The sequence below is a fragment of the Vanellus vanellus genome (genome assembly GCF_965231255.1).
Source record: "Vanellus vanellus genome assembly, chromosome: 31".
In the NCBI taxonomy this organism is placed as follows: Eukaryota; Metazoa; Chordata; class Aves; order Charadriiformes; family Charadriidae; genus Vanellus; species Vanellus vanellus.
The window spans coordinates 983,033-1,006,169 of record NC_138936.1 but is presented as its reverse complement, the minus strand read 5'-3'; the positions used below and the strand labels follow the sequence as shown (position 1 = coordinate 1,006,169).

Genomic DNA, 23,137 nt, shown 5'->3' with positions numbered 1-23,137 from the left:
GGGGTGACATGGGGTGTCATGGGGTGGGTTTGGGGACAGGGTCAGGGTGATGGGGTGGGGGCAAGTCCGGAGGGGTGATGGGGGGGGGGGGGGGGAGCAGGAGATGGCTGCATCTGCAAGGGCATGAGGGTCACACCAGGATGGTGGCCACCAACCATTGGTCATCATGGGGACATCACCATGGCCCAGGGCGACATCACGATGGTGGCTATAGGGTCTATAGGGCCACCTCACGTGTGCTATAGGGTCTATGAACAGCCCCCCCCCCCCCCCCACTCCCATAGGGCCTATAGAGCCACCCTTCACATGCTATAGGGGCTGTGCAGCTCCCCCCCACTCCCATAGGGTCTATAGGACCGCCCCATACGCGCTATAGGGGCTGTGCAGCCCCCACACACCCACTCCTATAGGGGCTATAGGGTCCCCCCCATCGGCCCCGCCCCGCGGGAAGGGGGCGGGACCACGCGCTTCGACCCCTAGACGCCACTTCCTCCTTCCGCCCCGCCCCTCCCGAGGGGGGGTTTCCCAGCGGCCCTTGCGGCCGGAAGCCCGGGGGCGGTGGGCGGGGCCGGGCTGCCCTCGGAGGCCGGGGTCCCCGGGACGCGGTAAAGAGGGGGGACGCAGGGAACACTGAGGGGGACACACACACACTTGGGGACACACACACACACACACACTGAGGGGGGGGCCCCCAAACGCCTGGGTCCATTCTGGGGGGGGGGGGTCCCCGAAGGCCTGGGCCCACTGTGGGGGAGGATCCACGAAGGCCTGGGTCCATTTTGGAGGGTCCCTGAACACCTGGGTCCATTTTTGGGGGGGTCCCCAAAGGCCTGGGTCCATTTTGGGGGGGGGGTCCACGAAGGCTTGGGTCCACTGTGGGGGGTCCCCAAAGGCCTGGGTCCATTTTGGAGGGGGGGTCCATGAAGGCCTGGGTCCCCCCCAAAGGCCTGGGTCCATTTTGGGGGGAGGTGGGTGTCCATGAAGGCCTGGGTCCCCCCCCAAAGGCCTGGGTCCATTTTGGGGGGGGGGTCCATGAAGGCCTGGGTCCCCTCCCAAAGGCCTGGGTCCATTTTGGGGGGGGGGGGTCCATGAAGGCCTGGGTCCCCCCCCAAAGGCCTGGGTCCATTTTGGGGGGAGGTGGGTGTCCATGAAGGCCTGGGTCCCCCCCCAAAGGCCTGGGTCCATTTTGGGGGGGGGGGTCCATGAAGGCCTGGGTCCCCCCCCAAAGGCCTGGGTCCATTTTGGGGGGGGGGGGTGGTCCATGAAGGCCTGGGTCCCCCCCCAAAGGCCTGGGTCCATTTTGGGGGGGGGGGTGGTCCATGAAGGCCTGGGTCCCCCCCCAAAGGCCTGGGCCCATTTGGGGGGGGGGGGGTCCATGAAGGCCTGGGTCCCCCCCCAAAGGCCTGGGTCCATCTTGGGGGAGGGGGGATCTCCAGACACCTGGATCCCACCTCACCCTCCACACCCCCCTCCCAGTCCCATGGCGGTGGTGGGGGCCCTGGCACTGGCCCGTTGGCCCCGGTTGGTGGCCGCCAGCCGTCCCCTGCACATTGGGCCCCCGTCCTGGGCTGGCCACAACCGCTGGTCCAAGGTGAAGAACGTCAAGGGCCCACGTGATGCCGCCCGCAGCCGCCTCTTCCAGCGCCTCAGCATGATGCTGCGCACCGCCGCCCGCGGTAGGGACCCACCGGAACCCCCTCCTCACCCACACCCCCAGCATGGTGGGCCCTAAGGCTGGTGGGATCCCAGGCGGCTCTCCTCAGATCTCCCCGACGCTGGATCCCTCTGGGGGGGTGGTCTCATTCCCAATGCTCCCCAGGATCTTGCAGCCCAGCGGATCCCCTCCATCAGGATCCTGAACATCCCTCAGCCCCCACAGATCTCCCCCAGGATGTCCCCACCCCATAGATCCCCCCAGGTTCCCTGGGATCATGGAGATCACTCCACCCCCCCGCCAGGTCCCCTCAGCCCCACCTTTTCCAGGACCTCTTGGAGTTCTCCAGGATCCTGGATGTCCTTCTGCCCCACAGACCCTCCCAGCTCCCCCAGGATCTCCCTGTCCCACACCCCAGGTCCTCTGGGATTTGGAAAGGGTCTCCCAGACCCCCCCCAATTCTACCCACATCCCATTTCCCCACAGAGGGGGGCCCGGACCCGGCGCTCAACGCTCAGTTGGCCAATGTGGTGGAGCAGTGCCGGGCCAAGAACATGCCCAAGGCCTCCATTGAGGCAGCCATCCACGGCGCGGTAGGTCCTGGGGGATTTTGGGGTGGGGTGGGGACAGGGGGATCGAGCCCTCCAAGTTGAGGGGCGAGATCCCTGAGCCACCTCCCGCTCCAGGAGAGATCGGCGGCGGCATCCCGGCTGCTCTACGAAGCCCGTGGCCCCGGTGGCTCAGCTCTTCTTCTGGAGATCCTCACCGATAACCCCCGGCGGAGCCAGCAAGACGTCCGGCTCATCCTCACCCGTCACGGGTCAGTCTCAGGGGTCACCCCGGTGTCTGGGGACAGGGACCCAGGCGTCCATCCGGCACTGAGTTGAGTGCGGGTGTCCGCAGGGGAACCATGGCTGACGGGGCACGACACGGCTTCGAGCAGATTGGGGTGGTGCGCGTAGGACCACGGGACCTTCAGGGCCACCCCATCTCGCTGGAGGCCGCGCTGGAGGTGGCACTGGAGGCTGGGGCCCAGGACGTCTGCCCAGACGAGGAAGAGGAAGAGGAAGAGGAGCCCGCGCTGAAGGTGGGTGAGGAGGGTGGTGGGCCAGTGGACACTGGGTTTGGCTGGTTTCGGAGGAGGTGTGGTCGTCCTCGTTGTGCCCTGACCACTCTTGGCCATTTCTGACCATTCATGACCACTACTGGTTGTCCCCAGCACTCCTGATTGTCCCCGGCCACTCTCTGCCATCCCTTGACCATCCCCACCTGCCCTTGGCCATTCCTGGACTATCCCCAAACACCCTTGGTCGCTCCTGGACCATCCCCAACCACCCTTGACTATCCCTGGACCATCCCCACCAGCCATTGGCCGTTCCCCACAGTTCATCTGCGAGACCTCAGTCCTGCGGACGGTGCGGGAGCGTCTGGAGGCCTCAGGGCTGCGCCCACTCTCGGCCGCCATCGAGTACCTGCCCCGGGACCGGGTGACACTGCCGGAGGGGATGCAGGAGCAGGTGGAACGTCTCCTTCAGGCCCTCAGCGACTGCCCGGACATTGTCCGCCTCTACCACAACATCCAATAGGAGATGGGGGGAGATGTGGCCCCACCAACTGGAGGGGTCACGTTCCCCCCCCCCCCCATATCTTTTCCCCATCCCTTTGATGACAATAAAACTCTGTTTTGACTGTGGCTCCACCTCCTCCATGGGAGACCACAACCCCAATGAGCTTCATTAGCATGGCCCCTCCCAAACAAACATGGCGGCAGCAGAGGGTGGGGTTGTTTATTTGGGGGGACCAGGGATGGTGAGGTGGGGGGTCACTCATCGGAGCCAGTGGGGCTGCCGAGGAAGACGTCGGCGTAGGCGAAGGCTGGGGGAGCCCCTTCTTCCTCCTCCTCCTCTTCATCGTCCTCCTCCTCCTCGTCGTCGTCGTCCTCCTCCTCCTCTTCCTCCTCCTCCTCCTCGGGGTGGAGGAAGGTCCCAGCCTCCCCCTGGAGGAGCCGGCGCACAGCGGGGTGGGTGAGGCCGAAGAAGTCAGCACCAGCGCCGGGGGCCGGTGGCATCGCCCGGGGCCTCCCCCCGGCCTCCCCCAAGGCCTGGAGCAGCCGACCGTGGCAGACGTCGGGTGTGGGGCCCACCAGAACCCTCCCAGGCTCGTCCTCGGACACGATCTCGCAGCGGGGACCGGCCACGATGCGGCAAGTGTACAGACAGCGGCGGGCTGGCCGGCGGGTGCTGGCAAAGAGGCGGGTGCTACGGAAGCCCAAGGGCAAGATGGCGCCCGGCCCCACACCGCCCACCCCCAGGCTGTGCACCGTCAGAGGACCCAACACCAAAGGCAAAGTCAACGCCCCACCACGCCGGCGGGGGGGTGGCCTCAAGATGGTCACTGGTGGCCCAACCGAGCCAGAGGTGTCCTCAGGTGGTCTCAAGATGGCCGTTGGTGACAGGTCCAGCTTGGGGCCGCCTCTTGGCCCGTTTGGCCTCAGATCGTCTCTGGGGCCGTCCCGCGGCCCCGTTGGCCTCAACCCATCTCTTGACTCGTCTCTTGTCCCTGTCGCCCTTGAACCGTCTCTCGGCCCATCTCTCAGCCCGTTGGACCTTGACCCGTCTCCTGGACCTTCTCGTGGCCCATCTCTTGAGCCAGTTGGCCTTGCCCCATCTCTTGACCCCACCGGCCTGGACCCCGTTGGCCTCGACTCGTCCCTCAGTCCATCTCGCAGCCCAGTTGGTCTTGACTCATCCCTTGACCCGGTTGACCGTGCCCCGTCCCTCACTCCGTCTCTGCACCCCATTGGCCTCGACCCATCTCTTGCCCCATCCCTCCCTCCTGTTGACCGCACCCCGTCTTTCCCTCCATCTCGGGACCCACCGCGGCGCGGCCGGCGGCCAGTGACCTCGCCGGGGACCTCCTCGGGGCCGGCCATGGCCCGGAGCTGGAGCAGGCGGGTGAGGAGGAAGCGGCGCTCGTCCCGCGCCCGTAGGCACTTGGCCTCCAGCCGGGCCACCTCGTCGCAGAGCGCCCCGTTCTCGAAGACCAGCGCCCGCGCCGCCTGCCGCAGACGGCTGTACTTCAGGCGGTACCGCTCTGCCGGGCGCTGCCGCGGCCCCTTCGGCATCCCGCCTGCCCAATTAATGCCCCCAACCCGTTAATTAAGTCACTCGCAGGTTCGGTGGGCAAGAAATTAATTGCAACCCTTCTCCGCTGCCGCGTTGAGTTGCAATTACTGCGCTGGGTTTGCAACTCGCCGCGGCTGCTGCGAATTGCAATTAGCACAATTAATCGCCATTAGTTTGACGGGCTGCAATTAATGCGACGGGTCGCCATTAATGCGATGGGGCCACGCAGCAAATTTCAGTCATCGCAATGAATTTAAGGTGGGCAGATTGCAACTATTTGCATCTAATTTCACGGTCGCAATTAATTCGATGGGTCACAATTAATTCGACGGGCCAAGGCAGCAAATTCCAATTATCGCAACGAGTTTCAGACCTGCAGTGGATGCTGTGAGTGCAACTGGTGCAATTAATTGCCATTAATTCCCTGGGTCATGATTAATTTGACGGGTCGCGACTGATTCCACGGATGGATGCAGCAAACTTCAACGACCGCAATGAGTTTCAGACTTGCAATGGATGCCGCGATTGCAATTAGTGCAATTAATCGCCACTAACCCGGTGGGGTGCGGTTAATCCGACGGGGTGCGGTTAACGCTGCGGATCAAATTCACCCATTTTTTTTGCAAATTTTCCACCATCCCAACGAGCTCCAGTGCGGCGCCGGGTGCCGGGAATCGCAATTAATGCGCGTAATTGCGATTAACTCGACAGGTCGCCACTACCGCCACCAACCGCCATCAGTTCGATGAGTCGCGATTAACGGCAAACCGCGATCCGCCGTCGCGACTATCGCGATGAAGTCATTACCGCCGCGAATCGCGATTAATGAGCCGGGCTGCAATTAACGCGAGGCATCGCCCCCCCACCGCCCCAATTTTGGGGTGAAAACCGGCGATTTCGGGTGCGCCGGAGCTGGGACTCACCCGGGGCGGAGAGGTCCGGGCGGGAGGAAGAGGAAGAGGAAGGGGGAAAGGGGGGGGGGGGGGGGGGGGAGGGACAGGAAGAGGAAGAGGAGGGCGGGAGGGAGGGTGGGGGAGGGGCAGCGTGGACTCGGGCACAGAGCTGCCCCCGCCCCCCCCCACCCCCCCCCGTGACGTATGCAGTGACGCGACCGATGACAATGGAGGTGAGAAGGGGGACGGGACGGGATCTGCCCCCCCCATGGGGGATATAGGGTGGAAACTGCCCCCCCAGAGGGGCTATAGGGGGTATATAGGCGCTATAGGGTGGGATCTGCCCCCCCCAGGGGCTATAGGGGGACTATGGGGTGGGATCTGCCCCCCCCCCCCCAGGGGCTATAGGGGGGACATAGGGGCTATAGGGTGGGATCTGCCCCCCCCAGGGGCTATAGGGGGGCTATAGGGTGGGATCTTCCCCCCCCCAGGGGCTATAGGGGGGCTATAGGGTGGGATCTGCCCCCCCCAGGGGCTATAGGGGGGACATAGGGGCTATAGGGTGGGATCTGCCCCCCCCCCAGGGACTATAGGGGGACTGTGGGGTGGGATCTGCCCCCCCCAGGGACTATAGGGGGGCTATGGGGTGGGATCTGCCCCCCCCAGGGACTATAGGGGGGCTATGGGGTGGGATCTGCCCCCCCCTCCCCCCAGGGGCTATAGGGGGGACATAGGGGCTATAGGGTGGGATCTGCCCCCCCCAGGGGCTATAGGGGGGACATAGGGGCTATAGGGTGGGATCTGCCCCCCCCCAGGGACTATAGGGGGACTGTGGGGTGGGATCTGCCCCCCCCAGGGACTATAGGGGGGCTATGGGGTGGGATCTGCCCCCCCCCCCCCCAGGGGCTATAGGGGGGACATAGGGGCTATAGGGTGGGATCTGCCCCCCCCAGGGGCTATAGGGGGGACATAGGGGCTATAGGGTGGGATCTGCCCCCCCCCCAGGGACTATAGGGGGACTGTGGGGTGGGATCTGCCCCCCCCAGGGACTATAGGGGGGCTATGGGGTGGGATCTGCCCCCCCCAGGGACTATAGGGGGGCTGTGGGGTGGGATCTGCCCCCCCCAGGGGCTATAGGGGGGCTATGGGGTGGGATCTGTGACCCCTCGGGGGCACACACGTGTGTCAGGCATGTGGCACCCGCCGCCCCGTGACACGGTGTCCCCTGTCCTGTCCCGTGTCTCCCCCTGCTCCCCCCCAGAACGAGTCCCCGTCGGTCCCTGACTTCCTGGAGGACGGTGACAGCAACGGGCCCTTCCCTCTGGAGGACCCCGAGGCCACCAGGTGGGGACAGGGACAGTGGTGGGGACACGGGGATGGATCACAGAGACCACAGTGGGGGACACGGGGGGCGGGACGAGAATGTGGGGCTCTTTTGTCCTGGGGTGATCCCAGCCATTGGGGGCATCCCCAGGGCCACCGCGTTGTCCCCAAGGTGGTGTCCCACCTCCCAGGGTCTTCCTCACCCCAAGACTAATGTCCCCGAGGCCGATGTCCCCAAGACGATGTCCCCAAGATCCATATCCCCACCTCCCAGCATCTCCCTCAGCCCAAGAGCAACGTCCCCCAGATGATGTCCCCACCTCGCTGCATCTCCCTCACCCCAAGACCAACGTCCCCAAGCCCAGCATCCCCAAGATGATGTCCCCAGGATCCATGTCCACACCTCCCAGCATCTTCCTCACCCCAAGGCCAATGTCCCCAGGACCAATGTCCCCAAGATTATGTCCCCAAGGTGACATCCCCACCTCCCAGTGTCTCCCTCGCCCCAAGACCAACATCCTTCACCCCAAAAGCAACATCCCCAACGTCTCCCCCCACCACGTCCCCATGGGGTGCCACCATCAGCCAACCCTGTTTTCCTCCACAGCTCCCCACCGCCGCCCTCAGGACCGGCCGCCACCACCGCCGAGCTGCTGCCGGGTGAGTCCTCGCTGTCGTGTCGGTGGTGCGGGTCGGGGAAACCGAGGCACGGGTGACCCCCACCTGGCTGTCCCCCTCCCCTTGCAGGAGAGGAGGAGGAGGAGGAGGAGGAGGAGGAGGAGGAAGAAGAGGTGGAGGATGGCGGTGGGGAGGCCGCCCCGCGTCCCTACCGCTGCAGCGAGTGCGGCAAAGCCTTCGCCCAGAGCTCCAACCTCCTGAAGCACCGGCGAGTGCACACGGGCGAGCGGCCCTACCGCTGCGGCGAGTGCGGCAAAGCTTTCGGCTGGAGCTCGTCCCTGCTGGAGCACCGCAAGGGCCACGCCGGGGCCAAGCCCCACGCCTGCGGCGAGTGCGGCAAAGCCTTCAGCCGAGGGTCCACCCTCCTGGAGCACCAGCGGACCCACACCGGCGAGAAACCTTTCCGCTGCAGTCAGTGCGGCGCCCGCTTCAGCCAGAGCTCCACTTTGGTCCACCACCGCCGGACCCACACCGGCGAGCGGCCATACGGCTGCCCCGAATGCGGCCGGGCTTTCGGCCGTAAGTCCACCCTGGCCACCCACCGCCGGACCCACACCGGCGAGCGACCCTACAGCTGCCCTGAGTGCGGCCGGCGCTTCGCCGTCAGCTCCGACCTGGCCAAGCACCGGCGTGGCGCTCACGGTGGGCACAGGTGCCGGGACTGTGGCGAGCAGTTCCCCCGGCCGGCGGCGTTGGCCGGACACCGCAAGAAACATCACGGCGGCGACGGCCAGGATGGAGCTGATGGCGCTGCCGCCAAGGACCACCAGGACGATGACCGGCCGCATCGCTGCGAGGAGTGCGGCCAAGCGTTCCGGCATGGTGGCACTTTGCTCCTCCACCGGCAAACCCACACCGGCGCCTTCGCCTGCCCGCTCTGCCCTGAGCGTTTCGAAGGCAGCGCCCAGCTGGCCCGGCACCGCCGACGCCGGCACGGTCCGGCAGCCAAACCTTACCGTTGCGAGGCTTGCGGCAAAGCCTACGCCCAACCAGCCGGGCTGCGGCACCACCAGCCGGAGCAGCCGTTGGGATGTCCCCACTGCGGAGCCGCCTTCCTCTGGAGCTGCCGGTTGGCACGGCACCTCCGGGCTTGCCGCCCGCCTGTCAAACCCTACAAGTGCCCGGAATGCGGCAAAGCCTTCGGGCAGAGCTCCAAACTCCTCCGACACCAGGTGACCCACACCGGCGAGAAGCCCTACAAGTGCCCCGAGTGCGGCAAGATCTTCAGCCAGAGCTCCAACCTGGCCGAGCACCGGCGGACCCACGGGGCGGGCGAGCGGCACTTCTGCCCGCTCTGCGGCAAAGGCTTCGCCCTCGGCTCCTACCTGGCCAAGCACCGGTTGACCCACACTGGCGAGCGGCCCTACCGCTGCACTGAGTGCGGCAAGGCGTTCCGGCAGAGCTCCAACCTCATCCAGCACCAGCGCACCCACACCGGCGAGCGGCCCTACACCTGCGGGCTCTGCGGCAAGAGCTTCTGCCAAAACTCCCACCTGGCCAAGCACCGGCGCACCCACACCGGCGAGCGGCCCTACCGCTGCGGGGACTGCGGCAAGAGCTTCCGCCAGAGCGCCAACCTCCTGGAGCACCGGCACACCCACACCGGCGAGCGGCCCTACCGCTGCGCCCAGTGCGGCAAGACCTTCGGGTGGAGCTCGGCCTTCAGCAAGCACCAGCGCACCCACCTCGCCTGAGACCGCCAGGATGGGGGGCCTCGGTGTGGGGCCAGGTCCATCGTGGTGCCCTCCAGGCCATGGTCTCGTCTTGGAGGACCATCCCGGCATCCATCATGCTGGTTCGGGTCCATCTTTATGCCTTGAGGCCATGGCTTCTTTTTGGAGGACCGTCCTGGGGATCCCTCATCTTCACCCGGAGTCATCATGGTGCCCCCAGGCTACGGTCTCGTCTCGGAGTGCCATCCCGGCATCCATCATGCTGGTCCAAGTCCATCATTGTGTCCTGAGCCCACGGCTTTGTCTTGGAGGACATCTCGGGATCCGTCATCCTAGTCCTGGTCCATCATGGTCCCCCAAGGCCATGGTCTCATTTTGGAGGGCCATCCTGGCATCCGTCATGCTGGTCCAGATCCATCATGGCACCCCGAGACCATGGTTTTGTCTTGGAGGACCGTCCCAAGATGTCTTCTCTCGACCCGTGGTCATCACGGTGCCCTGAAGCCATCGTCTTGTCTTGGAGGACCATCCTGGGGATCCCTTGTCTTGACCTGGAGTCATCGTGGTGCCCCGAGGCCATGGCTTAGTCTTGGAGGACCACCCTGGGACCCTCATCCCGCCCCAGGTCCATCGCGATGCCCCCAAGGCCACAGCTTCATCTTGGAGAACCCTCTTCTCCTCACCCAACACCTTCATCCCGCCCCAAAGCCGTGTCTCTGGCCCAGGGAGCGTCCCCAGGTCCCCGTCCCACCTCCGTGGCCCCACCCCACCTCCCCGTGACCCCCCCATCTCTGCCCTCCGGGGGGGACGGGGGGACGCATGGTTGGGGTGGGGGTGTCCCCCCCAGTATGACAATAAATAGTAGTGAAGGCCGCAGCTGTGGTTCTTGACTGGGGGATACTGGGAGCACTGGGGAGGGATTTGGGGGGTACTGGGAGCACTGGGAGGGGCTGCAAGGGACACTGGGAGCACTGGGGAGGGATTTCGGGGGGTACTGGGATGACTGGGAGGGACGGTAAGGGACACTGGGAGCACTGAGGAGGGATTTCGGGGGGTACTGGGATGACTGGGAGGGACGGTAAGGGACACTGGGAGCACTGGGGAGGGATTTCGGGGGGTACTGGGATGACTGGGAGGGACGGTAAGGGACACTGGGAGCACTGGGAAGGGATTTCGGGGGGTACTGGGATGACTGGGAGGGACGGTAAGGGACACTGGGAGCACTGGGGAGGGATTTTGGGGGGTACTGGGATGACTGGGAGGGACGGTAAGGGAAACTGGGAGCACTGGGGAGGGATTTCGGGGGGTACTGGGATGACTGGGAGGGACGGTAAGGGACACTGGGAGCACTGGGGAGGGATTTGGGGGGTACTGGGAGCACTGGGAGGGGCTGCAAGGGACACTGGGAGCACTGGGGAGGGATTTCAGGGGGTACTGGGATGACTGGGAGGGACAGTAAGGGACACTGGGAGCACTGGGGAGGGATTTCGGGGGGTACTGGGAGCACTGGGAGGGGCTGCAAGGGACACTGGGAGCACTGTGGAGGGATTTCGGGGGGTACTGGGATGACTGGGAGGGACGGTAAGGGACACTGGGAGCACTGGGGAGGGATTTCGGGGGGTACTGGGATGACTGGGAGGGACAGTAAGGGACACTGGGAGCACTGGGGAGGGATTTCGGGGGGTGCTGGGAGCACTGGGAGGGATTTGGGGGGGAACTGGTGGGTACTGGCAACACTGGGAGGGATTTGGGGGGCACTGGGAGCACTGGGGAGGTGTTGGGGGGGGCACTGGGTGGGATTTGGGGAGCACTGGCGGGTACTGGGAGCACTGGGTGGGATTTGGGGGCCACTGGGAGGACTGGGAAGGGCTGCAAGGAGCACTGGGAGCACTGGGGAGGGATTTGGGGGGATAGTGGGTGTACTGGGAGCACTGGGGAGGGACCGCAAGGGCCACTGAAGGGTTAATGGGGGGATTTGGGATGGGACTGGCCATTACTGGGAGCACTGGGGGGGCACTGGGAGCCTTCACATGTTCCCGGGGGACACGCGTGTGCTTGGCGTGTGCTTGGCGTGTGCTTGGCGTGTGCTTGGCGTGTCCCCGGGAGCCTTTGCGGCAGGAAACGCCGCTCTCCCGCCACCATTGTCCGGAACGGGCAAAAACGCCGCCGTTTTGGGTCGAAAAACACCCGGATTGGGCCTGTCGCACGCCGGGGAGCTGCCGGGGACGGGGTGAGGGTGTCGTGTGCGGGGGTGTGTCCCCCCCCCGGGTTTTGGGGGGAAAAAGGGGGGAAAAGGGTCCATCCCTCAGGCTGGGGGGGGGGGGGGGAGGAGGGGGAGGCGTTCTGGGGTGAAAAAGGGGGAAAACGGGAGGGCTGCTCGCTGGCGGGTGGGGGGTGTTTGCAAAATTAACTCCTTGTGGGGATTGTGTTTTGGGGTGAATAAGGGAGAAAATGGGCTGGTTGCTCTCCGGTTTCACTGTGCAAAATTAACTCCTTGTGGGGATTGTGTTTTGGGGTGAAAAGAGGGGGAAACGGGCTGGTTGCTCTCCGGTTTAGCGGTGCAGAATTAACTCCTTCTGTTTGGGGGTGAAAAAGGGGGAAATTGGGCCAAGTGCTGCCGGGGGGGGGAGGGGGGGGGGGGAGGGGGCAAATTAGCTAACACAGAGAGGGTGCGTTTTGGGGGGAAACCGCCTGGTTTTGGTGAAAAGCATCGGGCAAACACTTCTTTTTAATTATTATTTTTCATTTATTGCCTTTTTTCCCCCCGTTTCCACCCGCAGCCGCCGGGATGGAGCTGGGGGAGAAGCCGCGTCCTCCCCAGGACCGGGGTGGTGGGGACATCCCCACGGACCCCCACGCAGGTGAGGTGGTCTTTTGGGGGGGGAAAAAAAAAAAAAAAAAAAAAAAAAACAAGAAAATGGGGAAAACGTGGGTCAGGAGGTGGTGTTCTGTGGGGAATGCTCTTCCATGGTGGAGGAAATGGTGGCCAGAGGGGACAAATATTGCCCAGGAGATGGTCTTCCGCTGGGAATCGTCCTCCACGGCGGACAAAATACCACCTGGGAGATGTTCTCCTGCATCGACGTCCCTCCGTCGGTGCACAATGACCCACCAGGAGATGTTCTCCTTCGGGGAACATCCCTCTGTGGTTGCATAGTGACCCACAGGAGATGTTCTCCTTTGGACAACGTCCCTCCGTGGTTGCCCAATGACCCACCGGATGTTCCTGTCCTCTCTCCCAGGTGTGGCAGCGCCGGCTCGCGGTGGTGGTCGCCCCCGTGGCTTCATCAACCTGCTGGGTCTCCTGGAGGGCAGCAGGACACCGCCGAAGCCCTACCGCTGCACTGAGTGTGGGAAGACCTTCGGGCAGAGCTCCAACCTCATCGAGCACCAGCGGACCCACACGGGCGAGCGGCCCTTCACCTGCAGCCAATGCGAGAAGAGCTTCAGCCGCAGCTCCACCTTGGCCGAGCACCTCCGGACCCACACCGGCGAGAAGCCCTACGCCTGCCCGGTCTGCGCCCGCGCCTTCAGCAGGAGCTCCACCTTGACCGAACATCGCCGCACCCACACTGGCGAGACGCCCTACGCCTGCCCCGAGTGCGGGAAGACCTTTGGCCGGACCTCCAACCTGGTCAAACATCTCCGCACCCACACCGGGGAGAAGCCCTATGGCTGTGGGCGCTGTGGGAAGACCTTCAGCCTCAGCTCCAACCTGGTCAAGCACGAGAGGACCCACACTGGGGAGAAGCCCTTCTCCTGCGGGCAGTGTGGGAAGCGCTTCAAGAAGAAGACCCACTTGGTGTCCCACCAACGCACCCACACGGGCGAGCGGCCCTACCGCTGCGGGGAGTGCGGGAAGGCCTTCGGGCAGAGCTCCACCCTCATCGAGCACCAGAGGACCCACACGGGCGAGAGACCTTTCCGCTGCGGTGCCTGCGGCAAGAGCTTCTGCGTCAGCTCCAACCTGGTCAAGCACCAGCGCATCCACACCGGCGAGAAGCCCTACGGCTGCGGGCGCTGCGGCAAGCGCTTCCGCTACAAGCCCCAGTTCACCCGCCACCTGAAGGTCCACCCAGATGGGGAGCCGGTGTGTGGCCCGTAGGAGGTTTGAAGACGGATGGGGGGCGCTCACCAGGATGGGACGGGCACCAGCAGCTCCATGGTTGGGTCCATCATCGTGGCGTCCCCATCAGGACCTAACGAAGGGGCTTGGTAGCACAGCATGGTGTCCACCAGGCTGTGGTTGAACCTGGTGTGTGGCCTGTAGGACACTTGGAGATGGATGGGGGATGGTCAGCAGGATGGGACCCATCATGGCGTCCCCATTAGGACCTAAGGAAGGAGCCTGGTGGCACGGCACGGTGTCCACCACGCTATGGTTGAACCCGGCGTGTGGCTTCTGGTGCTGCTTGGAGATGGACGGGGGACACTTTGGGGACTCGGCAGGACGGGACGGGGTGGTGGCATCTCCACGCCGTGGTTCATCATGGCGGCCGCCTCGTTAGGGCCTAACGAAGGCGCCTGGCGCCTGGTGGCCTGTGTCCTGCCATGGTGGCCACCAACGCTGAGCCCCACCTCGGGGACCCCCCGGGGACCCCCCGGCATGGAGGGGGGGGTGCCCCCCCCGTCCCTCGTTACGACACCCTCGTTAGCGCCGGGAGAGCGGCAATAAAGGGTCTGGAGTGTCACCGTGGGGTGGGGTGGCCTTGGGGGGGCACTGGGAGGGCACTGGGTGGAGTGGGGAGGGCTGAGGGGGGTACTGGGAGGACTGGGGGGCACTGGGAGGGAACTGGGGGGGTCACTGTGAGGACTGGGAGACACTGGGGGGGGGCACTGGGGGGGTCACTGGGAGGACTGGGAGACACTGGGGGGCACCGGGAGGGAACTGGTGGGACACCGGGAGGCACTGGGGGGTCACTGGGAGGATGCTGGGAGGACTGGGAGACACTGGAAGGACTGGGAGACACTGTGGGACACTGGGGGCACTGGGAGGGAACTGGGGGGGTCACTGGGAGGACTGGGAGACACTGGAAGGACTGGGAGACACTGGGGGGGGGGCACTGGGAGGACTGGGAGACACTGGGGGGCACCGGGAGGGAACTGGCGGGACACCGGGAGGCACTGGGGGGTCACTGGGAGGACGCTGGGAGGACTGGGAGACACTGGAAGGACTGGGAGACACTGTGGGACACTGGGGGCACTGGGAGGGAACTGGGGGGGTCACTGGGAGGACTGGGAGACACTGGGGGGCACCGGGAGGGAGCTGGGGGGACACTGGGAGGCACTGGGGGGTCACTGGGAGGACGCTGGGAGGACTGGGAGACACTGGAAGGACTGGGAGACACTGGGGGACACTGGGGGGCACTGGGAGTGAACTGGGGGGGTCACTGTGAGGACTGGGAGACACTGGGCAGACTGGGAGACACTGGGGGGCACTGGGGGGGAACTGGGGGGGTCACTGGGAGGACTGGGAGACACTGGGCAGACTGGGAGACACTGGGGGGCACTGGGAGAGAACTGGGGGGGGGCACTGGGAGGCACCTGGCGGGGCGCTGGGAGGACACTGGAAGGACTGGGAGACACTGGGGGACACTGGGGGGCACTGGGAGGGAACTGGGGGGGTCACTGTGAGGACTGGGAGACACTGGGCAGACTGGGAGACACTGGGGGACACTGGGGGGCACTGGGAGTGAACTGGGGGGGTCACTGTGAGGACTGGGAGACACTGGGGGGCACCGGGAGGGAACTGGCGGGACACCGGGAGGCACTGGGGGGTCACTGGGAGGACGCTGGGAGGACTGGGAGACACTGGGGTGGGACTGGAGGACACGGGGAGGGGACTGGGGGGGCACTGGGAGCACTGGGGGGGCCCGGCGCGCCGCCGTCTCCTAGCAACGCTCGGCCCCGCCCCTCCGGGCCCACGCCCCGCCTCCTAGCGCCGCGCGGCCCCGCCCCTCAGGCCTCGCTCCCGTCTCCTAGCAACGCGCACCCCCGCCCGTGACGCTCTCGCCGCCCCCGTCGCGCGTCTGACGCCACTTCCGGCGCGACGGCCGAAGCGGACGGACATGGCGGAGGCAGCGGCGGCGGCCGCGGCGGCCCCGACCGGCGGCCCCGGAGCGGGCCCGGAGGGGTCGGGCGGCGGTGGCGGCGGCCCCGAGGGGGGTCGTCCCCGCGCGGGGGGTCCGGAGGAGGTGGCGGCGGCCGCGGTCGGGAGGGGCCCCGCGGCCTCCTCGGGTTCGCCGCCGCCGCCGCCGCGGGAGGCGGAGGTGACGGTGGAGATCGGGGAGACGTACCTGTGCCGCCGCGCGGACGGGACCTGGCGTGAGCGGGGCGGGGACCCGTCCGGGGCGGGACTGGGGGTACTGGGGCTGGGGGAGGGGGGGGGGACACCGGGACTGGGACCAGTCTGGGGCGGGACTGGGAGAACTGGGGGGTAAACACCGGGACTGGGACCAGTATGGGGCTGGGACATGGCGGGACTGGGACCAGTCTGGGGCGGCGCTGGGGGAGAGAGGGGGACACCGTGACTGGGACCAGTCTGAGGCGGGACTGGGAGAACTGGGGCTGGGTGGGGTGAAACACTGGGACAGGGACCAGTCTGCAAGCGGAACTGGGAGAACTGGGGGTGGGGTGGGGCAACACTGGGACTGGGACCAGTGTGTAAGGGGGACTGGGAGAACTGGGACTAGGCAGGGGGACGGAGGGATTGGGACCAGTCCGTGAGCGGGACTGGGAGAACTGGGGCCGGGGGAACACCGGGACTGGGACCAGTATGTGACTGGGACTGGAGGGGGGGCACAGTGGGACTGGGACTGGTATGTGAGGGGGACTGGGGGAACTGGGACCTGTATAAATCCCATCACAGTGGGACTGGGCTGAACTGGGACTGGGAGAACTGGGACCAGTACAAATCCCATCACATCGGGCCTGGGCAGCACCTGCGCGGCCCCCCTCTGCACTGGTCCAAACTGGGAGGGTGCGGAGCGTCTCACTGGTCCCAGTTCCCTCTCTGCAGACTCAGCGGAGGTGATCCAGTCCCGGCTGAACGAGCAGGAGGGGCGCGAGGAGTATTACGTCCACTACGTGGGCTGTGAGTACTGGGAGGCACTGGGCAGGGGTAAGGGGGTGGCAGGACCCCCCCAGCTGAGCTCCCAGTGCTCCCAGTTAACCGCCGGCTGGACGAGTGGGTGGACAAGAACCGGCTGGCGCTGAGCAAGACGCTGAAGGAGGCGGTGCAGAAGAGCGCGGAGCAGTTCCTGGGGGAGTTGGGGGAACAGCCCGAGCGCAAAATCACCCGCAACCAGAAACGCAAACACGACGAGATCAACCACGTCCAGAAGGTGGGGGCACTGGGAGGGCACTGGGAGGGCGCTGGGGGGGCGCTGGGGGGAGCTGGGAGGGCGCTGGGGGGAGCTGGGAGGGCGCTGGGGGGTACTGGGAGGGACTAAAAGGCACTGGGAGGGTGTTGGGGACCACTAGAAGGTTATTAAGGGGGACTGGGAGGAACTGGGAAGGTCCTGGGGGGCACTGGGGACTCCCTGGGGGTTCACCGGAGTCCCTGGGAGGCTGTACTGGGAGTTACTGGGAGCCCCTCCACAGACCTATGCCGAGATGGACCCCACCACAGCAGCGCTGGAGAAGGAGCACGAAGCGGTGAGTCCCCAAAGGGTCCCCAAAGGTCTGGGGGTGTCCCCAAGGGTCTGGGGGGGGTCCCCGACCCCGTGTGTGTGTGTGTCGTCGTCCCCCCCCGTGTCCCCCCCCAGATCACGAAGGTGAAGTACGTGGACAAGATCCACATCGGGCACTTCGAGATCGACGCCTGGTACTTCTCCCCCTTCCCCGAGGACTACGGGAAGCAGCCCAAGCTCTGGATCTGCGAGTACTGCCTCAAGTACATGAAGTTCGAGCGCACCTACCGCCTCCACCTGGTAGGGGACACGTGTGACACGCGTGTGACACGGGGGGGGGGACACACAGGGACATGCACACGCAGGGCCCGGCACAGCCCAAGCTCTGGATCTGCGAGCGCCGCCTCGAGCGCACAAAGTTTGAGCGCACCTATCGCTTCCACCGGGTGGGGGGACACGTGGCACACGCGTGCGACACGCCTGTAGGGACACGCGGTGGCTGCACGGGGGGGGACGCGTAGGGACAGACGCAGAGCCCGGCAGCAGCCCCAGCGCTGCACACACCGTCTCCAGGACGTGCAGTCTGGGCCCACCTGTAGGTCCATGGGGTCGGGGGGGGGAACACGCATGTGACGTGTTTGGGGCCACGTGTGACACACGGAGGGACATGCGTGACCGTCCCCAGGGCCAGTGCCAGTGGCGGCAGCCGCCGGGACGAGAGATCTACCGCAAGAGCAACATCTCCGTCTACGAGGTGGATGGCAAAGACCACAAGGTGCGGCGGGGCGGGGTGGGGGTGACACGGAAGTGACGCGTGATGATGCGTGATGATGCGTGACATCACGTGATGTTGTAACACACACACACACCCCCCCCAGATCTACTGCCAGAACCTGTGCCTGCTGGCCAAGCTCTTCCTGGACCACAAGACCCTCTACTTTGACGTGGAACCCTTCGTCTTCTACCTCCTGACCGAGGTGGACCGCCAAGGCGCCCACATCGTGGGCTACTTCTCCAAGGTACGGCGCGCCCTGGGGGGATGACGTCACCGCCTATGTCATCCTGCGTGTCACCTCCCCACCCCACGTCACACACACACACACCCACCCCCCCTCCGTCTTACCTCCTGCAGGAGAAGGAGTCGCCCGATGGCAACAACGTGGCTTGCATCCTCACGCTGCCGCCCTACCAGCGCCGGGGCTACGGCAAGTTCCTCATCGCCTTCAGTGAGTGGGGGGGACACCAGCGGTGGGGGTGGGCTCCTCCCCGGCCCCCGCGTCCCCTCTCGGCCACCGGTGTCCCCTCCCGGCCAGCGGTGTCCCCTCCCCGGTGGCAGGTTACGAGCTGTCCAAGCTGGAGAGCACGGTGGGTTCCCCCGAGAAGCCGCTGTCGGACCTGGGGAAGTTGAGCTACCGCAGCTACTGGTCCTGGGTGTTGCTGGAGATCCTCAGGGACTTCCGGGGCACCCTCTCCATCAAGGACCTCAGGTGGGCACCAGTAACTCCCAGTCACCACCTCCCCACCCCCAGTAAAACAGGATCATGGGTGCTGCTGGAGAACCTGAGGGAGCTTCTGGGCCGACCTCTCCATCAAGGAGCTGAGGAGGGCACCAGAGCTTCCCAGTAAGACCAATAGCCTCCCAGGAACGCTGGTAACCTTCCAGTGAGACCAGTTACTCCTCCAGAACCTCCAGTCGTCATCCAGTAACCCCTCCAACATCTCCAGCAGCCACCCAGCATGGGTTGTGGGTCCTGCTGGAGGTCCTGCGTGACTCCAGCAACCCCCCCAGTGCTCCCAGTAACCCCCCCACCGCCCCCTCCCCAGCCAGATGACCAGCATAACCCAGACCGACATCATCAGCACTCTCCAGTCCCTCAACATGGTCAAGTACTGGAAGGGGCAGCACGTCATCTGCGTCACCCCCAAGCTGGTGGAGGAGCACCTCAAGAGCGCCCAGTACAAGAAGCCGCCCATCACCGGTACGTCGTTCATCTCCTGCCCTTAATGAACTCCACCCCCCAGTTTGTGGGGAACCCCCCCAACCCCCCATTGTCTTCTCCAACCCCACCACAGTGGACTCCATCTGCCTGCGCTGGGCCCCCCCCAAGCACAAACAGGCCAAGGTGGCCAAGAAGTGACGGCCTCATCGCTGCAGCGAGTTGTGACGGGGCTCGGCCTCCCCCCACCCCACCCCACCCCCAGCACCCACCAGGACTTGGGGACCCCCCAACCCCCCCCCAGCACTCATAAAGGAGGAGGTGACGGGGGTGCTTGTGTGGTTTATTGGGGGGAGAAGATGACGACGTGGTGGGTGCCAAGTTGGGGGGCGGAGACACCCAAAGTTGCGGGGGGGTGACAGGAACTGTCACGGTTGGCTGGAGACCTCTTGGGTGGTATGGTCCATCACGGGTGCCAAGTTGGGGTACCGGGAGCCACCATCGTGGGTGCTGTGGTCCATCGTGGGTGCTGTGGTCCATCGTGGGTGCTGTGGTCCATCGTGGATGCTGTGGTCCATCTTGGTTGCCAAACTGAGGTCCCGTGAGCCATCTTGGGTGGTGTGGTCCATCCTGGGTGCCACCGTGGGGTCCCATCAGCCACCCTGGGTGCTGTGATCCATCCTGGATGCCAAGTTGGGGGTGCCACCAGCCAGTGGGGGGTACAATGAACCATCTTGGGCACCGTGAGCTGTGGTGGGTGACCACAAGTCACTTCCGGGTGCTGTGATCCATCTTGGGGGGCCGTGACCCATTCTTGGGTGCCAACTTAGGGTGCCACGAGTCATTTTTGGGTGCCGTGATCCATCACAAATGCCAGCTGAGGGTGCCGCGACCCATCTCGGGGTCCCGTGAGTCATTTTGGGCGCCCCTCGGGGTGGCCCCGCACCCCCTCAGCGCAGGCCGAGGGGCAGCAGGACCCCCAGCAGCAGCAGGAGGTGGCCGGGGCGAGCGGCTGGGTGGGCGGCGCTGGTGTTGCCGCCGGGAGGCAGAGGCCGGGGCCAGGCCGCGGGGGAGATGGCCAGGGCCTCCCCGTCCTCGCAGGGACCCTCGTCCTCGGGAAAGGGGTCGAGGTGGGGGTGGCGCAGGGGGGCCTCGGGGACGGCGGCGGCGATCCAGAGGGCGTGGGCGGCGGCACGGGTGTAGACGCCGGGGCGGCCCGGCAGCCCACAGGCCTCCCCCCAGCTCACCACCCCCGCCAGCAGCCAGGTGTCCCCCACACGGCAGGACAAGGGACCCCCCGAGTCACCCTGCAGGGACACGGAGGGAACGTTGGGGGACACACGGAGGGGATGAGGAACAATGTTGGGGGACGTGGACGCGGGTGGCGTGGTGGCGGAGGGACGGAGCGAGACGTGGAGGGGACAAAGAGGGACGTTGGGGATGTGGAGGGACATGATGGGACATGGAGGGGACAAAGAGGGATGGGGAAGACGCGACAGGACAGGGGAGGGCACAGAGGAGATGAAGAGGGACACGGAGGGGACAAAGAAGGACATTGGGGACACGGAGGGACATGGGGAAGGAAGAAGACGGACACCGAGAGCCATAGGAGGACACGGAGGGGATGAAGAGGGACATTGGGGGACACAGATGTGGGTGACGTGGTGATGGGAGGGATGGGGGGGGCCCAAGAGGGACCTTGGGGGACATTGGGGGACACAGATGTGGGTGACGGGGCGATGGGAAGGATGGGGGGGGGCCCAAGAGGGACCTTGGGGGACATTGGGGACATGGAGGGACACGATGGGACACAGAGAAGGATGAAGAGGAACGTTGGGGACATGGAAGTGGAGGACATGGGGACACGGAGGAACACTGGGAACCCAACGGAGGTGACGCTGGGACCAGGAAGGACGCGGAAGGACCTTGAGGTGACGCGGGGGCGGTGGCACCCACCTGACAAGCGTCGCGCTGTCCCTGGGGGAAGCCGGCGCAGAGGGTGTCACGGGCGGGTGTCCCCAACCCGTCGGTGTCCCCCGTCCTCGCGTAGAGGCAGCGGCAGCGCCGGTGGCTGAGGAGCGGCACCTCCAGCTGCTGCAGCGTCTTGGGGGGCGGCAGAGGACCTGCGGGGACACCCCGGTGACAAGGGTGACGCCAAACCCAGCGACAAGCGTCCCCAGCCACCACCCCCACCACGCCGGGTGACACTGACCGGCGGTGCGGATGTCCCCCCAGCCGGTGACGGTGCAGTTGGTGCCGGGGGGGAAGCGGACGGCGGGGCCGGGCAGGCAGATGGGGCGCACCAGGCGGGTGGGGGTGGCGGGGGGGTCCAGGCGGGCCAGCGCCAGGTCCCCGGCGATGTCACCTTCCCCCTCGGCGACGTCCCCGTCGCGGTAAGCGGGGTGGCGGGTGACGGCAGCCACCCGCCTCACCTGAGCGTCGGCGGGGGGGGACAGGAGCTGCAGGGCCCCCAGCGTCACCCGGTACTCGGAGAGGGCGTTCTCCCTGTGGGGGGGGGGGGGGGGGTCGTGGGGGGCTCAGACACTGGGGACCCCCCTCCTCGGGTCCCCCATGGAAAGGGAGTGGGGTGTCCCCCAGGGCAGCCTGTGGCGGGGGGTGGGGGGGCATTTGAGGGGTGCAGGGAGGGTTGGGGACATCAGGGGCTGTTTGGGTTGGGGGGGGGGGGGGGGGGGGGGATGTGTTTTGTGGGGCCCAGGAAGAGTCTCATAGAGGATTTGGGGTCCCGCTGGGGGGCGTTTGGGGGTGCAAAGGGTCTGTAGGGACAGTCTGGGGAGGCAAGAGGGGGTTTGGGGGTCCCAAGGTGGGTATTTGGGGGTCTGTGAGGCGCAGGCTGATGTTTAGGGGTCAAGGGGAGGGGGGGGTCGGGGTGGAGGGGGGCAACTTGGTGGGGGTCCCAGAGGATTTGGGGGGGGGGGGACGGGACTGGGAAGCAGTTTGGGGGTGTTGTCAGGAGTTTGGAAAACGAGAGCGCGATATTTAGTGATCGAGGAAGCATTTAGGGAGCCCGGGGAGCTGTTTTGGGGAGTCCTGGGGGGTATTTAAGGGTCTGGGGGGGGGGGGGGGGTATTTGGGGGTGCCGGAGGGGGTTACTCACGGCGGGAAGCAGTGTGCGGCGGTGAGGACCCACGCGGGGGCGATGAGGGACCCCCCGCAGACGTGCCGCCCCCGGAAGGCGATGCTGACCTGCCACGGCCACTGTCCCGCCCGCGCCCCCACACCCCCACCACCCGCCGGCGCACGGGGGTCCCGCACGGCACTTTGGGGGGGGGGCGAGAGAGAAAGAGGGGGGACCGTCAGTGATCCGGACCTCTGGGAACCCCCACAAAAAAAAAACCATAGGGACCCCCATGGGACACCAACGCCTGAGACCACCCCCGATTCCCCCCTCCATGGGACACCAGGACCCCCCCAAAACTGACACCACCACCCCCCCCAAACCATGGGACACGGGCACCCGGGACCCCCCTCCCAAAACCCCCTCTATTCCCCCAAAACCACAGGAGCCCCCCTGTTCCCTTCCTCCATTTGGCACCAGCACCCGGGACCCCCCCCCTCAGAACCATGGGACCCCCCCCCCCAATCCCTCCTCCATGCCACACCAACACCCAAGACCCGCCCCAAAAAGCCCTGGGAATGCCCCAAAATATCATCCCCCCCCCACCTCCCCCCAAAATTGTGGGTCCCCGGCACCTCAGCAAAGCAGGTACGGGTACGTCCCCCCCTTCACCTGACTCATCTGCTGCCACTGTCCCCCTGCGACCTGTGGAGGTGACGACGTCAAAGCCACGTTGGGGACACCCCCGGTGGTGTGGCGTGGGGGGGGGGGGGGGGGGGGACACGGGGACACCCAGGCATCCGGGAGGGGACCCGGGCGCATCCGGGGCCACCGCCCCCCCCTCCGGGGCGATGGCTGAGCCGGAAAAACCTGCCCCGAGGAATGTGTCCCGCGGGGACACGGCGGTGTGACAGCCCCACACCCCCTTCTCCGTGTCACCTCGTGTCCCTCTGCCCCCCCAAGTCTGCCCCCCACACCATCACCCCCACCCCCGTGTCACCTCACAGGCCCCGTGTCCCCCACTGCCACCCCCGTGTCCCCCCGCGTCCGTGTCCCTTCACGACACCCCCCCCCCACCTCCCTGTCCCCCAAAATTACCCACGGCCTCTCATGACATTTCCAGTCCTCCTCTGTACCGTCATTCCCC

General features: G+C 66.0%; 6 protein-coding genes across 6 annotated transcripts; 4 read left to right on the top strand and 2 right to left on the bottom strand.

The window, feature by feature from the left end:
- The first annotated feature begins 532 nt into the window (after positions 1–532).
- On the top strand, positions 533–3,347 carry TACO1 (translational activator of cytochrome c oxidase I). Its single transcript, XM_082496802.1, has 6 exons — positions 533–605; positions 1,477–1,676; positions 2,141–2,247; positions 2,341–2,474; positions 2,558–2,741; positions 3,040–3,347. The coding sequence occupies exons 2-6, from the start codon at positions 1,481–1,483 to the stop codon at positions 3,238–3,240; spliced, it is 822 nt and encodes a 273-aa protein (XP_082352928.1). The 5' UTR covers positions 533–605; positions 1,477–1,480; the 3' UTR covers positions 3,241–3,347.
- An 80-nt stretch (positions 3,348–3,427) lies between these two features.
- On the bottom strand, positions 3,428–5,745 carry TBRG1 (transforming growth factor beta regulator 1). Its single transcript, XM_082496801.1, has one exon. It carries the CDS (start codon positions 4,776–4,778, stop codon positions 3,477–3,479), a length of 1,302 nt encoding a protein of 433 aa, XP_082352927.1. The 5' UTR covers positions 4,779–5,745; the 3' UTR covers positions 3,428–3,476.
- A 1,999-nt stretch (positions 5,746–7,744) lies between these two features.
- Positions 7,745–10,212, top strand: LOC309682732 (uncharacterized protein; the record flags this gene model as incomplete). Its single annotated transcript, XM_082496847.1, has 1 exon — positions 7,745–10,212. A coding segment is annotated over one exon (1,623 nt), but the record flags the coding sequence as incomplete, so codon positions are not given.
- Positions 10,213–12,959: 2,747 nt separating this feature from the next.
- LOC309682731 (uncharacterized protein) lies at positions 12,960–14,025 on the top strand (the record flags this gene model as incomplete). The annotated part of the gene is made up of 1 exon (XM_082496846.1): positions 12,960–14,025. A coding segment is annotated over one exon (492 nt), but the record flags the coding sequence as incomplete, so codon positions are not given.
- Positions 14,026–15,414: 1,389 nt separating this feature from the next.
- On the top strand, positions 15,415–19,244 carry KAT8 (lysine acetyltransferase 8; the record flags this gene model as incomplete). Its single annotated transcript, XM_082496845.1, has 11 exons — positions 15,415–15,670; positions 16,365–16,439; positions 16,514–16,689; positions 16,949–17,002; positions 17,113–17,277; positions 17,663–17,752; positions 17,856–17,996; positions 18,110–18,203; positions 18,314–18,464; positions 18,802–18,956; positions 19,051–19,244. 11 exons carry the CDS (start codon positions 15,415–15,417, stop codon positions 19,113–19,115), a joined length of 1,422 nt encoding a protein of 473 aa, XP_082352971.1. The 3' UTR covers positions 19,116–19,244.
- A 274-nt stretch (positions 19,245–19,518) lies between these two features.
- LOC309682729 (serine protease 33-like) lies at positions 19,519–23,132 on the bottom strand (the record flags this gene model as incomplete). The annotated part of the gene is made up of 6 exons (XM_082496844.1): positions 19,519–20,221; positions 20,871–21,037; positions 21,127–21,419; positions 22,030–22,191; positions 22,626–22,954; positions 23,127–23,132. 6 exons carry the CDS (start codon positions 23,130–23,132, stop codon positions 19,865–19,867), a joined length of 1,314 nt encoding a protein of 437 aa, XP_082352970.1. The 3' UTR covers positions 19,519–19,864.
- Between the last annotated feature and the right edge of the window lie 5 nt (positions 23,133–23,137).